General features: G+C 38.9%; 1 protein-coding gene across 1 annotated transcript in view; it reads right to left on the bottom strand.

Annotated features, from left to right (window-relative positions):
- LVRN (laeverin) overlaps positions 1-13,811 on the bottom strand; it is an 87,040-nt gene that overhangs the window by 16,824 nt on the left and 56,405 nt on the right. The window contains exons 7-13 of the mRNA XM_065874518.1: positions 8,327-8,470; positions 7,268-7,333; positions 7,108-7,173; positions 6,516-6,688; positions 4,471-4,547; positions 3,682-3,821; positions 1,316-1,371 (exon numbers count right to left, since the gene is read on the bottom strand). Coding sequence (XP_065730590.1) covers positions 1,316-1,371; positions 3,682-3,821; positions 4,471-4,547; positions 6,516-6,688; positions 7,108-7,173; positions 7,268-7,333; positions 8,327-8,470 — 722 coding nt within the window. The remainder of the gene's footprint in view (positions 1-1,315; positions 1,372-3,681; positions 3,822-4,470; positions 4,548-6,515; positions 6,689-7,107; positions 7,174-7,267; positions 7,334-8,326; positions 8,471-13,811) is intronic.

Below are 13,811 nucleotides of genomic sequence, written 5' to 3'. Positions count from 1 at the left end.
CATCCTTCTAAAGGTTTTCCTTTAAGGGCTTCCTTTTTTTTTTTTTCTCATGGAAAGGCATTTTATTTTATTTATTTATTTTTACAAATTTATTTATTTTATTTTTGGTTGTGTTGGGTCTTCGTTGCTGCGCACAGGCTTTCTCTAGTTGTGGCGAGCGGGGGTTACTCTTCCTTGTGTTGTGTGGGCTTCTCATTGCTGTGGCTTCTCTTGCTGTGGAGCATGGACTCTAGGTGCGCGGGCTTCAGTAGTTATGGCACATGGGCTCAGTAGTTGTGGCTCGCGGGCTCTAGAGCGCAGGCTCAGCAGCTGTGACGCATGGGCTTAGTTGCTCCGCGGCATGTGGGATCTTCCCGGAGCAGGATCGAACCCATGTCCCCTGCACTGGCAGGCGGATTCTTAACCACTGCGCTACCAGGGAAGCCCAGGGCTTCCTTTTAAAACATTGAATTTTCTTTGCTGCTCCTTTAAGAGTCTTTCAAAATTTCTCCATAATCAGTTTAAACCTTATTATACCAAAGTTAATTTGACTGAAAATATACGATTTTCATATAATTAACTACCAAGTTTTGACTTGAGAAAGAATATATTCCTTCTTGTCAAATTGTTGTAAAAAACATTGTTTTCTGTGGCTTTCATTTCTAATAGTAGTAGATGTTATTGCTCTTATCCTGATAATGACTTTTTTGAATTGCCTTTTTTTCTAATTCTTTTATTGTTGCAAAATACACATAGCATTTGTCTTCTTAACTGTTTTAAAGTGTATGGTTCGCTAGTATTAAATACATTCATATGTATTTCACCTTGCTGTACAGCAGAAACTAACACAACATTGTAAATCAACTATACTCCAATAAAAAATTTAAAAAACATACATTCATAATGTTGTGCACCCATCATCTCTATCCATCTCCATAATTCTTTTCATCTTGTGAAACTGAAACTCTGTACCCATTAAACAATATCTCCCCATTGCCCCCTCCCACCCTCCTGCACCAGCCCTTGGCAACCACCAGTCTTTCCGTCTCTCTGACTCTGACTACTAAGTACCTCATGTAAATGGAAACATACAGTATTTGTCTTTCTGTGCCTGGCTTATTTCACATAGCTTAATGTCCTCAACGTTCATCCACGTTGTTGCATATTCTAGCAACTATTATATCATAAATTCCACAATAACCACAGAATTTGATCCTAATCTTAATAAGTTAGGGCCTGTATATACTAAAGAACCAAGTTCATAGTGATGAGGTTATTATTTTTATAAATTTCTCAAGGTATACGCTAAAATGATGAAAGAAGAAAATATACTCACTTAGACAAGGAAAAGGCATCATCAACCAACTGAAGTCTGTGAATAACAGGAATAGCCTGCAAATGAGATCCAAAAATGTTCAGGAAAAGATGAGAACATTTTTAGTGAAAAAATAACTTTCAAAATAATAACAACATTAAAGATCATTGCTGCTTACAAAGCACTTTCATGTGAATTATGTACAGAGAAACGATCATTTCTAAGGATAGTTCCCATAATTTATTTATTATACATCTGCTTTTGATAAGTGATCCCTCTGGACATCAATCATAAGGCTTAAATATGGCTGAGAGTTTTGCCAAAATACTCTGTGAAAAACAGCATGCTAAAAAATAAAACAGGGAGCCAAGTTTAAAGGGCCTCTCCAAAACAGAAAGTATACATTAAATTGTATCACAATGTCCAAATTGTTGTCAGGGGACTTTTTGGCATAGGAAGCCTTAGAGAATATTACTTAGCACTATTTTGGCAATAGTGAGGTACTCTTTTCAATGGTATCTCTCTTCTCAAGAGTTTACTAATTTGACACAATACCACCAACAGAGCCCTTTGAATCATGAAAAGGCAGGAGTCAACTGCCAACCTAACTCCTCAGGCTTCGGTTTGAGCTCCCTGGCATTGTCAGGCCACAGAACTCTGTCTCAGCTTGTGTCCTAAGGGTGCCCAAAGTTTCCTACAGCAGTCCTTCAATACCCCCCCTCAGCATGTTCATATATGTGGTCCCAGAAAATTTATCTTCACAACATCCCTTTAAGCATCTGAACAAGCCAAGCTTAATTCTTTCCTTTGTTGTAGTCACATATCTTTTCTGGCAGTAATAATAACACTTACATTTTCTAGATTAATATTAATAATAGAAATGGGGCTTCCCTGGTGGCGCAGTGGTTGGGAGTCTGCCTGCCGATGCAGGGGACACGGGTTCATGCCCCGGTCCGGGAAGATCCCACATGCCGCGGAGCGGCTGGGCCCGTGAGCCATGGCCGCTGGGCCTGCGCGTCCGGAGCCTGTGCCCCGCAACGGGAGAGGCCGCAACAGTGAGAGGCCCGCGTACCGCAAAAAAAAAAAAAAAAATAGAAATGTTTTATTTGCTCCGCAATTATGTTGTATGAATAATTGACCCCAGTTTTCCAATAAGTAATCTACAAGGGTTTCAAGAAATCATAGCTATAATGGCATGACCTAGTGCTTCCATGGCTAAGACTGCCCTTAGAAATTAAAAAGAATTTAGCTACTCTGAAAAAGATTTTTAAATAAAGTATTATTATAACTGTTTTTTGTACCTTTATTCAAAAGACCAATGATAATTTTTAAAAATTACTGATCATGTTCTGAATGCCCAAATTGTGTCAGGCCTCTGTTAAACATACTACACACATCACCTTATTTAATCTTCACAACAACGCTTTAAGGTCTATTACACCCATTATTACACTGATAAGGAACCCAAGGCATGACTGGGTAAACAAGAGGCCCAAGGTCACACATCTGGTAAATGATAAACAAAAATATGAACAGAAGTCTACCTGACCCAGAACCCGAGCTCTGGACCAGTATGCTGTGCACTGCCTCTTCTGCCGGAGAGGCTGCTATGTGACTCACAGAACTCTTGAAGAGAGAGACACCTAAGATATCTTTCAGTTCAACTCTCTAGTTTTATGAATAGAGACTAAATGAACAGCCCAAGATTTCACAGCAGAGCCAACTCTATAGACCTCTAAGCCAGCACCCATCTGCACCAATGGAGATTTGGTTTAATTCAACCAATTAAAATCTGATTGATAAGAGCTAGCCAATATTTTAATATTTCTACATTGCATAATAATTTACAGTTGTTTTACAACTTAAAGCAATATTGGATTATTATTGATACCTTGTGAATTAAATTGCCTCCTTTGAGGGAGGGTGAAAATACAGTTTTTAGAAAATTAACATTTTCTAGCATATATGTACTGGCACCTATTATGGGCTTTGAAATTTTAAGTATATGTTTACTTACATCATCTCTAATCCTCATAAGGAATAAGAAAGATATGATATTATTCCCATTTTAAAGTGAAGAAATTGAAGCAGAACATTTAACTTGCCTAAGATCACAAAATTAATGGTTAATAGGGAATTCTTCTGAATTTTTACCTAGAAAGGTAAAATTATTGTGGAAAAGTGAGATTAATGTTCAAAAACACAATGCATTCAACCAAAACCTCTCCTTTCTAAGAATTAGAAAAAAAAATCCAGTATGCCTTGGGGTGAGGGGTGGCAACAGGGGTCAGGTTCCCACCAGACAGGTTGATGAAAGCTCAACCTCTAAAGGCTAGAGAGTGCAATATTAATGATATTTAATAAAAGGTGTAAAAATATAACCTTACCTTAGGATCTTTTTCAAGCTGTTGATTTAATTTCTTCCAACCAAATTTATCATAGTTAACTCTATAATATCCAGTCATATTCAAATTTAAAATCACCCAGTCATGATCAGAATCTGAAACTTGCATTTCAGGGAATACTTCTACAAAGAAACAGGTGACAAGTTTGAAATGGTACATTTTAAAAATATTTTATTACACATCTGTACTACACCCTCTTAATTCTAAACAATAAGTCCAATAAAACAAAAAGTAAAGCTATTGTAAAATATGTATTGATCTTACCACATAATTATATTTTTTCACATATAATGGGTTTTGATCAGAAACTTTTCTTTAAAGCTCTATGTTCAAAAAGAATGATACAATATTTTAGTTGTAAACAAGATAGCTTTCCAAAAGATAGACATTTCAGGCTTCCCTGGTGGCACAGTGGTTGAGAGTCCACCTGCCGATGCAGGGGACACGGGTTCGTGCCCCGGTCTGGGAAGATCCCGCATGCCGCGGAGCAGCTGGGCCCGTGAGCCATGGCCGCTGAGCCTGCGCATCCGGAGCCTGTGCTTCACAACGGAAGAGGCCACAACAGTAAGAGGCCCGCGTACCGCAAAATAAAAAAAAGAAAGAAAGAAAGAAAAAAAAAAGATAGACATTTCAACATTTTAGTCTCTGCCTTTATATATATATATATATATATAAAATATATATGTTTACACACACACACATATATATATACATACACATATATATATTTGCATATATATGTGGAGATATTTTTTAAAATTTGTTACTTACTGCTGCTTTTATCTAGCCAGACTAAAGACTGTGTAGTTCCATTTTTTATCCAAAGGATAGGTACAATCCATGTGTCACTTTTTGGAAAAAAATGAAAAATTCAGTTAATATTCACACATAAGAATATCAGCTCTGAGCCAATATTAAATAAGATGATAAAATAACTGAACTCAAATTCTTTGGTCATTCCCTGTGGATACGCAGGACTTTGCTCTTAGAATTATTCACTGTTGTTTCAGAAGTCAGTTTTGCTTTGGCTATTTGTTTACTCTCTTCTTGTGTCTTATAGATTTGCTTCTTTTTATAACTTAAGGTAGCTACTAAGACTCTCCTGTATCTGAAAATTTCAAGGCCTGTTTATATTAAATTACAGCCACCTGGCCTTACTCAGGGGTCATTCAAATGCTACAGGCAGACCCAAAGCCATCTGTGCCAAGAGAGTTGAATAATCAGTTAAGAAGCAAAAGCTTGACAAACATTTCAAAATGCTTCTCCACCTCAAGCTTTCTCCTTGTCTGAAAAGTGTTCAACAAAGATCAGCCAGATTATTCATATTACTTGAATGCTGGCATTCTTCCCACATTGGTGGACATGACCTCGATGAAGTCGCTGACCACAGGGAGGACATTAGTCATCTGAAGAGACACACTACTTGGAATTTGGGCAATTATTTCCAATCTTGCTCAAACGCTCAAAAGTCTGGTTTCTCAGACTTTGAACTGAGGGTCTCTGTTTATGTGGTAGCTAAGGCCACCTCTTCTCACAAGTCATGAAATATCATAGGGAGAAGGGACCTGCAGGTCTCCTGTTCCCGCCCCTGGGGTTTTAAAGAAAGAGTAGGACAACTTGAAAATTTTGGTGGTGATATATGAAAATTAATTACTCATTTGTGCTGATACTTACTATAATGAGATCTGAGGATCAAAACTTTTATCAAAAACAGTTGGAAGGGCTTCCCTGGTGGTGCAGTGGTTAAGAATCCACCTGCCAATGCAGGGGACACAGGTTTGAGCCCTGGTCCAGGAAGATCCCACATGCCGTGGAACAACTAAGCCGTGTGCCACAACTACTGAGCCTACACTCTAGAGCCTGTGAGCCATAGCTACGGAGCCCACATGCCTAAACTACTGAAGCCAACGAGCCTGGAGCCTGTGCTCTGCAACAAGAGAAGCCACCGCAATGAGAAGTCTGTGTACTGCAACAAAGAGTAGCCCCCTCTCACCACACTAGAGAAAGCCCGCACACAGCAACGAAGACCCAACGCAATAATTTTAAATTATTTATTTAAAATAAATAAATAAATAAATTTATTTTAAACAAACAGTTGAAAATTAACAAGAAAGAGAAGGAAAGGGAAGGAGAAAGTGATGAATGCTAAGCCACTTTATACTTATTATTCCATTTCACTTCTACAACAATCCCCTGGGATATATGTTATTACATTTCCTTTATAGATAAGGCAACTGAAACTCAGAGATTTTGAATAAGACTTACCTAAGGTTTGGATTTGGGATCTATAATTCTAACGTTTTAGGTATGGCTACAAAAGCACAGATAAGTGCATGGGCAGACATGCACAGAATTATTCCTCAGGGATACAGTCACCATTCAGTTCCGTTTCTAGGGAAGGGAAGACAACACTGCAACAGGATCCCCTTTCTTCTTAACTAACAGGAGGCATTTCAGGCTCTATTTTACTGCCTTTCACACAGAATTCCGACTAATTCATGACCTCTGTCTAAAGGACAGAAGAGAATGCATAACACCCAAAGCTTTGGTCATGGGAGTGGCCCTATATCCCAGGGGAGGGGCACTGCTTGAATCCCTAAATGCAGGTCTCTGGCCTTGCTCAGCACATGAGGGGCTCTGCCCCATCCTAGCACACCAGCGACATCCTGCATGGAACACTCAGTCACCATCCCAGAATCACCCCATGGAAGGGTGTGTATCCAGTAGGGGTTATGCTTCCTCACCCACAGGCTGGTTTCCATTTGATCACAGCTCAATCCCAAGGAAGGTGAAGACAGAGGAGTAAATCTACCTACTTGTGGGTTAGAAGGGTCTGATTTTTAACCTTTCCAAGATAAAATGGCTCCTGTTTCATGACACCAGTAGATACATTTAAGGTGATAACTGGAAAACCACTCTGGTGTGTCCAACTGTCCATGATGCTTTTTACTGTTGCTGGCAAAAGAATTTTACTCTGGTCATCTATGGCCTGTTTTAAAAAAATCATCACAAAAGCAGATATTTATCATCCAAATCTTTTGAGGTAGCAATCTCCTAAAAGAAACTACATAGCTATTCTCTTCCTCATTCATATAGTACAGTAATTCCCAGTGGGTGATATTCTGGACCAAATTTAATGCTGTTCAACTCTCTATATATGAATGGTTCCTTAGTACATTCATTCATTCATTCATTCATTTACTGACCACATTTTTTATGGATCTAACATATGCAGGCTCTCTTCTGGGCATTGGGAATATAGTGGTGAAGACTAAAGAAGCAACCCCTGACTTAAAGGAGTGTCACAAACAAGGAAAGATGGTTTTCCTGTGTCATCACCATACACACATGGCCTCCCAATCTTACAAAACAACTCAGCAAAAACATGGCAGGAAGTGAGAGAATTACCATTTGAAAATGCCTCCATAGATCATCTTGCTCAGCATTTGAGTAAGAAAATGTCTCCAAATATGACTGTCAAAATAGAAAAGTTAAGGTTAAGATAAATAACATGCCAAAGCAATTTATGTTTACTGTTTTCCAGGTAACAACAATTTTGTAAACTCACCTTAAGTGCGCTGATAAATATTTTCTCATTCAAGAAACTAGAAAGCATCCGGGCCAGAGACGCTCCCTAAGACATAAGAAGCTGTCCATTATTTAAACAAAATTCGGTATCTAAATATTGACGCATTCCATTCTGATAAGCAAGATTCTGGGCTGTGCTTCTGATTGCACTGCGTACTTTAGTTGAATGTCTGGGTTATCCCCAAATGTGCTAATAAAATAGGAGACTGTCACTAATTAATAGGTAAAAGATGAGAAAATGTCCTACATATAAAGAGTTCAGGGCGCAGTAAAGTTTTTAAACTGAGATACTCATACGGCAAGTGTAAAGAAAAATTGTTGCCTGCCATTCCAGTTCTACGAGGATCAGCCATTAGCCACTGCAGATACCCACTGAGAGCGCACCCTGGGGGAAATTCAGGATGGAGAAAACAGGAAGCATTCTGTGCTTTGAATATCCTGGCCCCTACATAGTTAAGATGCATATGTAAGGAAACATTTCAATGACCCCAGATTCTTACATTTTTCCATATACAGAAAAGCACTAAAATCATTAACTTGAGACGTCTGTTCCTTGTGATTAGCAGTAATCTTTTTATGCAGTCAACTGCATGTTTTTCCCAGCAAAAAAAATTCAGATATATCCTGGCCCCTCCCTTACCACTTCGGAGTAGTTTCTCGGAGCACTCTGAGAGGCTGTCTCCTGGGCTATAGTCCTCAGTAAGATTCCTGAATAAAACTTAACTCACAACTTTTATGTTGTGTGTTCTTTCAGTCGATACAAGTACAAATTTCTACCAAGCAGAAGGGTTCACCTTAAAAGTAGCAAGCTAAGTCTATATTAATAAAGGTAGATGATACTGAGCACCTATTGTAGTTGATTAATATTTACTAGATAAGAACTGATTTAACCACGTTTTCTGAAATCCATCTATGGAATAATATTAAGGTTTTTGTACCAAAATTGTGTACTAGCACATTAGTCTAGGACCCTTAGAATCCATTTTATGTAGCTTTCTCCAAGAGTGCAGAACAAATGTAAATGTGTAACTGATTTTACCTTGTTGTAAGTAAATAGGTCAAAGAGCTCGTTTATTTCATTGGTTTCTGTGAAATTTTCCACCTTCATGGAGACGGCTCTAGATACCAGGGCGTGATCTTCTCTGAGGACACCATGTAAAATGTTAGAAAAAAAGATCTCATTCTAAAAGGAAAACATTGAGCCACGTTAACTTCTGAGGTGTCACAGAAACACAAAGTTCAATGTTCCTAAAATACTTTCAAAAACTAACACTGAAGAAGGGAAAAATCAATCATTGAGAAGTACTCTTTGGGCTACAATGGGCCAAATAAGTTAGGATTCCTTGAATAACAAAACGCTAGGATACTTTCCTTCCCGTTTGGTATCCATTTTTATTTCAATTTTAAAAAATCAATTACAAAAGTTAATGTGGTTTCCAAGAGAGACATCTACATTCCCCTAAGGAGGTTCCTGGCCACCCAGACAGGTCCTCCAGGTAACAGCATCTCTAGGTGGTTTCAACCCTCTAGAATTTTATTGGTAATTTTATTAGCAATCCCTTAAAATTTATCAGTCTCTGTTACAGGGACATTTATAAACCAAAAGCATGCCAGATTTACAAATTCACAATGATGCTGATGTAATATGAGTTATTAGAAATAAATCCACAGACTGGATACTCATGCATTAAGAGATGGCAATTATTTATATTTTAATAAGTACAGAACTCTCCAAAAGACTAGATCTCTCTTAGACACATGACAAGGGCCATTTCTTTCTGAAGGAAAGCTAGAAGGAAAACCAAAGAATAGTCAAGAGGTACCTGGGAAGACAGAGCCAAAGAAAGGGCAGTGGAGAAGCTACAGGGACAGCTCACTCATACCCTGGAGAGCCGGGCGAGCACTTGGTGATCTCCATGAAGTCTCAGCTCCCTAGTGACTCTTGCCGGGGTCCCCAAGTTGACTGTCTAACCCCTCAACAGTGTCAGATAAATTTTCAAACTCTGCCCCACTTCCATTTGCCAATGTTCCAATCAACCCTCTCCTATTAGCACATTATGTTTAGATTTATTAATACTTTGGTTAAGCTATCATCAAACTCCACTCTTCCCCAAATGAGAAAGTCTGTCATTTAGAGCAATGCATGTGAAACTTTAATGTCAATAAGGATCCCCTGGGGATTTTGTCAAACTCATATTCTAACAGTTGGTCTGGGCTGGGGACTGTATTTCTAATAAACTACCAGGTGATGCTGATGTTGCTAGTTTGAGAATCACACTTTGAGAACAAGGATTTAGAGGGGACATCTGCCTAAGTCTGACCTTATTCATTAAGTATAGATTTTACTAATTTAACACCCAAGAGCTCTTGAGAGTGTGCACTGTTGACCCATAACACAATGAAGAAAATAGCAAAAATAAAAAACACCCATAAGCCCACACCCTACATAACTCCCATTAGAATGTTGTTAGTCCAGCTCTTTCCAATCTTTTTTCCTATCTATTTATTTATTCTCATATTTGTAAAAACAATCTTTTTTATTTACTTATTATAGTATTCATTGAGAAATTTTGCTGTCTTATCTTTGTAACTATTCCTAATAATGGCCACTGCATTGTAAGTGAAATAAACATAACTTGGAAAGAAATAAACCAAACCTTAATCATGGTTATCACAGGGTGGTCAAATCACAGATGATTTTCTTCTTTTCAAAGTACTGCAGATATAACTTTTGCAAAAGCAAAACATTAACATAAATAAATACACAGCTGCAAAATACCCCATAACGTCAATGGACCATAGTTGACAACCATTTCCCTATTAGTTAGGCATTTAAGTTGCTTCAAGCTTTGTTTTGTTTTGTTTGCAGTTATAAAAAATGTATTAATGAACATTTTTGTACATATAGCAATTTCCATATTTTGTGGGGGTTTTCTCTCTCAGAATGGATTGTCTGTCTCTCTTCTGCCAGCCTGGTATAAGGTTTTACATAATCTTCTTGGTTTCATCAGAATCACACAAGATAACTGTGACTAATGAGACGAACACCTCTTCCTCAACATCCCTCAGGTTTTTCTGCTCTGGGCCTCCCATAAGGTGATGCTCATCCCAGCCTGTTCCACTCCTGAAGGGAAACTCTACGTAAAAAGTGATACCAGATTTTTAAAAAACATTATCTAGCTACTGCATACAGTGATTGGATAAAGCGATTCTAGACACTCACCATTACTTTCTTCCTGCAAGCTGTGAGATCCCAGAGAACAAAACCTGTTTCTATTAAATCTACTATTATCTTAAGAAATATAACAGTATTTATGATAATAAATTTGTATGGAATATCAATGGGGCTAAAAGCACAGGCTTTGGAGTGAGCTGCCTGGATTTGAATCCTACCGCAGCCTCTTAGGAGTTGTGTGACTCATAAAAGGCAACCAACTTCATCACTCTGAAACTCAGTTTCACCTCTGAAAATGCAGGAAGCAACACTGTCCTCACTGGATTATTATCAGGTCTAAATTAATTTACATAAAATTTTTAGCACTGTGACTGGCAAGTAGAGCATGCTCAATAAGGGTTAACCACTACTGTGATTATATTATTATTATTATTTCTTCAGAGTTGTTTGGAGGCTTGAGTCAGATAATGTACACAATACTCTATAAGTACATAATGAGTGCTTAGTAAAATGGTGGCTGTCACAACAGTGCCTGTTAGATACTCAATAATCTATTGAATGACTGTATAAAACTTATTTTACAGATGAGGAATGAAAGCTCAGAAATGTTCAGCTACTTGCCTCAGCTTACAGTGATCATAAAAGCATAGCGAGATCTGACAGGCTGCAAGGCCCTTATGTGCCCTTTCCCTCCACCGAGACTGCTGCTTCCTTAGACCAGGCAGAAGAAGGACAGAAAAACGTCAGTGAGTAGCAATGTCAGAGCTGGAGCTTCAGAGATCAAGAAACCAATTGGAATGTTCTGAATCCTTGACCATGACCCATTCACCTCGTACTTTAATAATTTTCAGCTGAAATTAGACCAGTTAGAAAAAATGGAAATCTGTTTCTGCATATGGTTCTGTGATGCTCTTTACTCAATTTCAATCTAATGACTAGATTAAAAGGAAGCCAAAGATTTGATCTCTCAAAGATCATTGAAACAGGGCCTTAAGCTTTTAAAAAACAAAGCCCATGGCAATTTTCTCAAGCTCCAGGATCTGATACTCCTCTGGCAAGGGTTATATTTCACTCATTTCAACATGGGATTGAGAAATGTACACTCAGAAAAGAGTGATTAAGAATCAATGATAAGGGCACATTGGTTCAAGATGGCAGAGTAGAAGGATGTGCTCTCACTCCCTCTTGCAAGAGCACCAGAATCACAACTAACTGCTGAATAGTCATCGACAGAAGACACTGGAATTCACCAAAAAAGATACCCCTCATCCAAAGACAAAGGAGAAGACACAATGAGACAGTAGGAGGGGCGCAATCACAATAAAATCAAATCCCATAACTACTGGGTGGGTGACTCACAAACTGGAGAACACTTATACCACAGAATTCCACACACTGGAGTGAAGGTTCTGAGCCCCATGTAAGGCTTCCCAACCTGGGGGTGCAGCAACGGGAGGAGGAATTCCTAGAGAATCAGACTTTGAAGCCTAGCAGAATTTGACTGCAGGACTTCGACAGGACTGGGGGAAACAGAGACTCCACTCTTGGAAGGCAAACACAAAGTAGTGTGTACACCGGGACCCAGGAGAAGGAGCTGTGACCCCATAGGAGACTGAACCAGACCTACCTGCTAGTGTTGGAGGGTCTCCTGCAGAGGCGGGGGGTGGCTGTGTCTCACCGTGAGGCCAAGGACACTGGTGACAGAGATTCTGGGAAATACTCCTTGGTGTGAGCCCTCCCAGAGTCCACCATCAGCCCCACCAAAAAGCTGGGTAGGCTCCAGTATTGGGTTGCCTCAGGCCAAACAACGAACAGGGAGAGAACCCAGCCTGACCCATCAGCAGACAAGCTGATTAAAGTTTTACTGAGCTCTGCCCACCAGAGCAACAGCCAGCTCTACCCACCACCAGTCCCTCCCATCAGGAAACTTGCTCAAGCCTCTTAGATAGCCTCATCCACCAGAGGGCAGGCAGCAGAAGCAAGATGAACTACAATCCTGCAGCATGTGGAATGAAAACCACATTCACAGAAAGAGAGACAAGATGAAAAGGCAGAGAGCTATGTACCAGATGAAGGAACAAGATAAAACACCAGAAAAACAACTAAATGAAGTGGAGATAGGCAACCTTCCAGAAAAAGAATTCAGAATAATGAGAGTGAAGATGATCTAAGACCTCAGAAAGAGAATGGAGGCAAGGATCGAAAAGATGCAAGAAATGTTTAATGGAGACCTAGAAGGATTAAAGAACAAACAAACAGAGATGAACAGTACAATAACTGAAATGAAAAATACACTTGAAAGAATCAATATTCAACAGAATAACTGAGGCAGAAAAATGGATAAGTGACCTGGAAGACAGAATGGTGGAATTCACTGCTGCAGAACAGAATAAAGGAAAAAGAATGAAAAGAAATGAAGACAGCCTAACAGACCTCTGGGACAACATTACACATAACAACATTCACATTATAGGGGTCCCAGAAGGAGAAGAGAGACAGAAAGGACCCAAGAAAATATTTGAAGAGATTATAGTTGAAAACTTCCCTAACATGGGAAAGGAAATAGCCACCCAAGTCCAGGAAGTGCAGAGAGTCCCATACAGGATAAACCCAAGGAGAAACACACCGAGACACATAGTAATCAAATTGGCAAAAACTAAAGACAAAGAAAAACTATTGAAAGCAGCAAGGGAAAAATGGCAAATAACATACAAGGGAACTCCCATAAGGTTAACAGCTGATTTCTCAGCAGAAACTCTACAAGCCAGAAGAGAGTGGCATGACACATTTAAAGTGATGAAAGGGAAGAACCTACAACCAAAATTACTCTACCCAGCAAGGATCTCATTCAGATTCAATGGAGAAATCAAAAGTTTTACAGAAAAGCAAAAACTAAGAGAATTAAGCACCACCAAAGCAGCTGTAAAACAAATGCTAAAGGAACTTCTCTAAGTGGGAAACACAAGACAAGAAAAGGACCTAGAAAAACAAACCCAAAACAATTAAGAAAATGGTAATAGGAACATACATATCAATAATTACCTTAAACATGAATGGATTAAATGCTCCAACCAAAGGCCACAGGCTCGCTGAATGGATACAAAAACAAGACCCATATATATGCTGTCTACAGAAACCCACTTCAGACCTAGGGACACATACAGACTGAAAGTGAGGGGATGGAAAAAGATATTCCATGCAAATGGAAATCAAATGAAAGCTGGAGTAGCAATATTCATATCAGATAAAATAGACTTCAAAAGAAAGAATGTTACAAGAGACAAGGAAGGACACTACGTAATGATCAAGGGATCAATCCAAGAATAAGATGTAACAATTATAAATATAT

The sequence above is a fragment of the Phocoena phocoena genome, chromosome 3 (assembly GCF_963924675.1).
Source record: "Phocoena phocoena chromosome 3, mPhoPho1.1, whole genome shotgun sequence".
NCBI lineage: Eukaryota > Metazoa > Chordata > Mammalia > Artiodactyla > Phocoenidae > Phocoena > Phocoena phocoena.
This window is presented reverse-complemented; position numbering and strand designations above follow the sequence as displayed.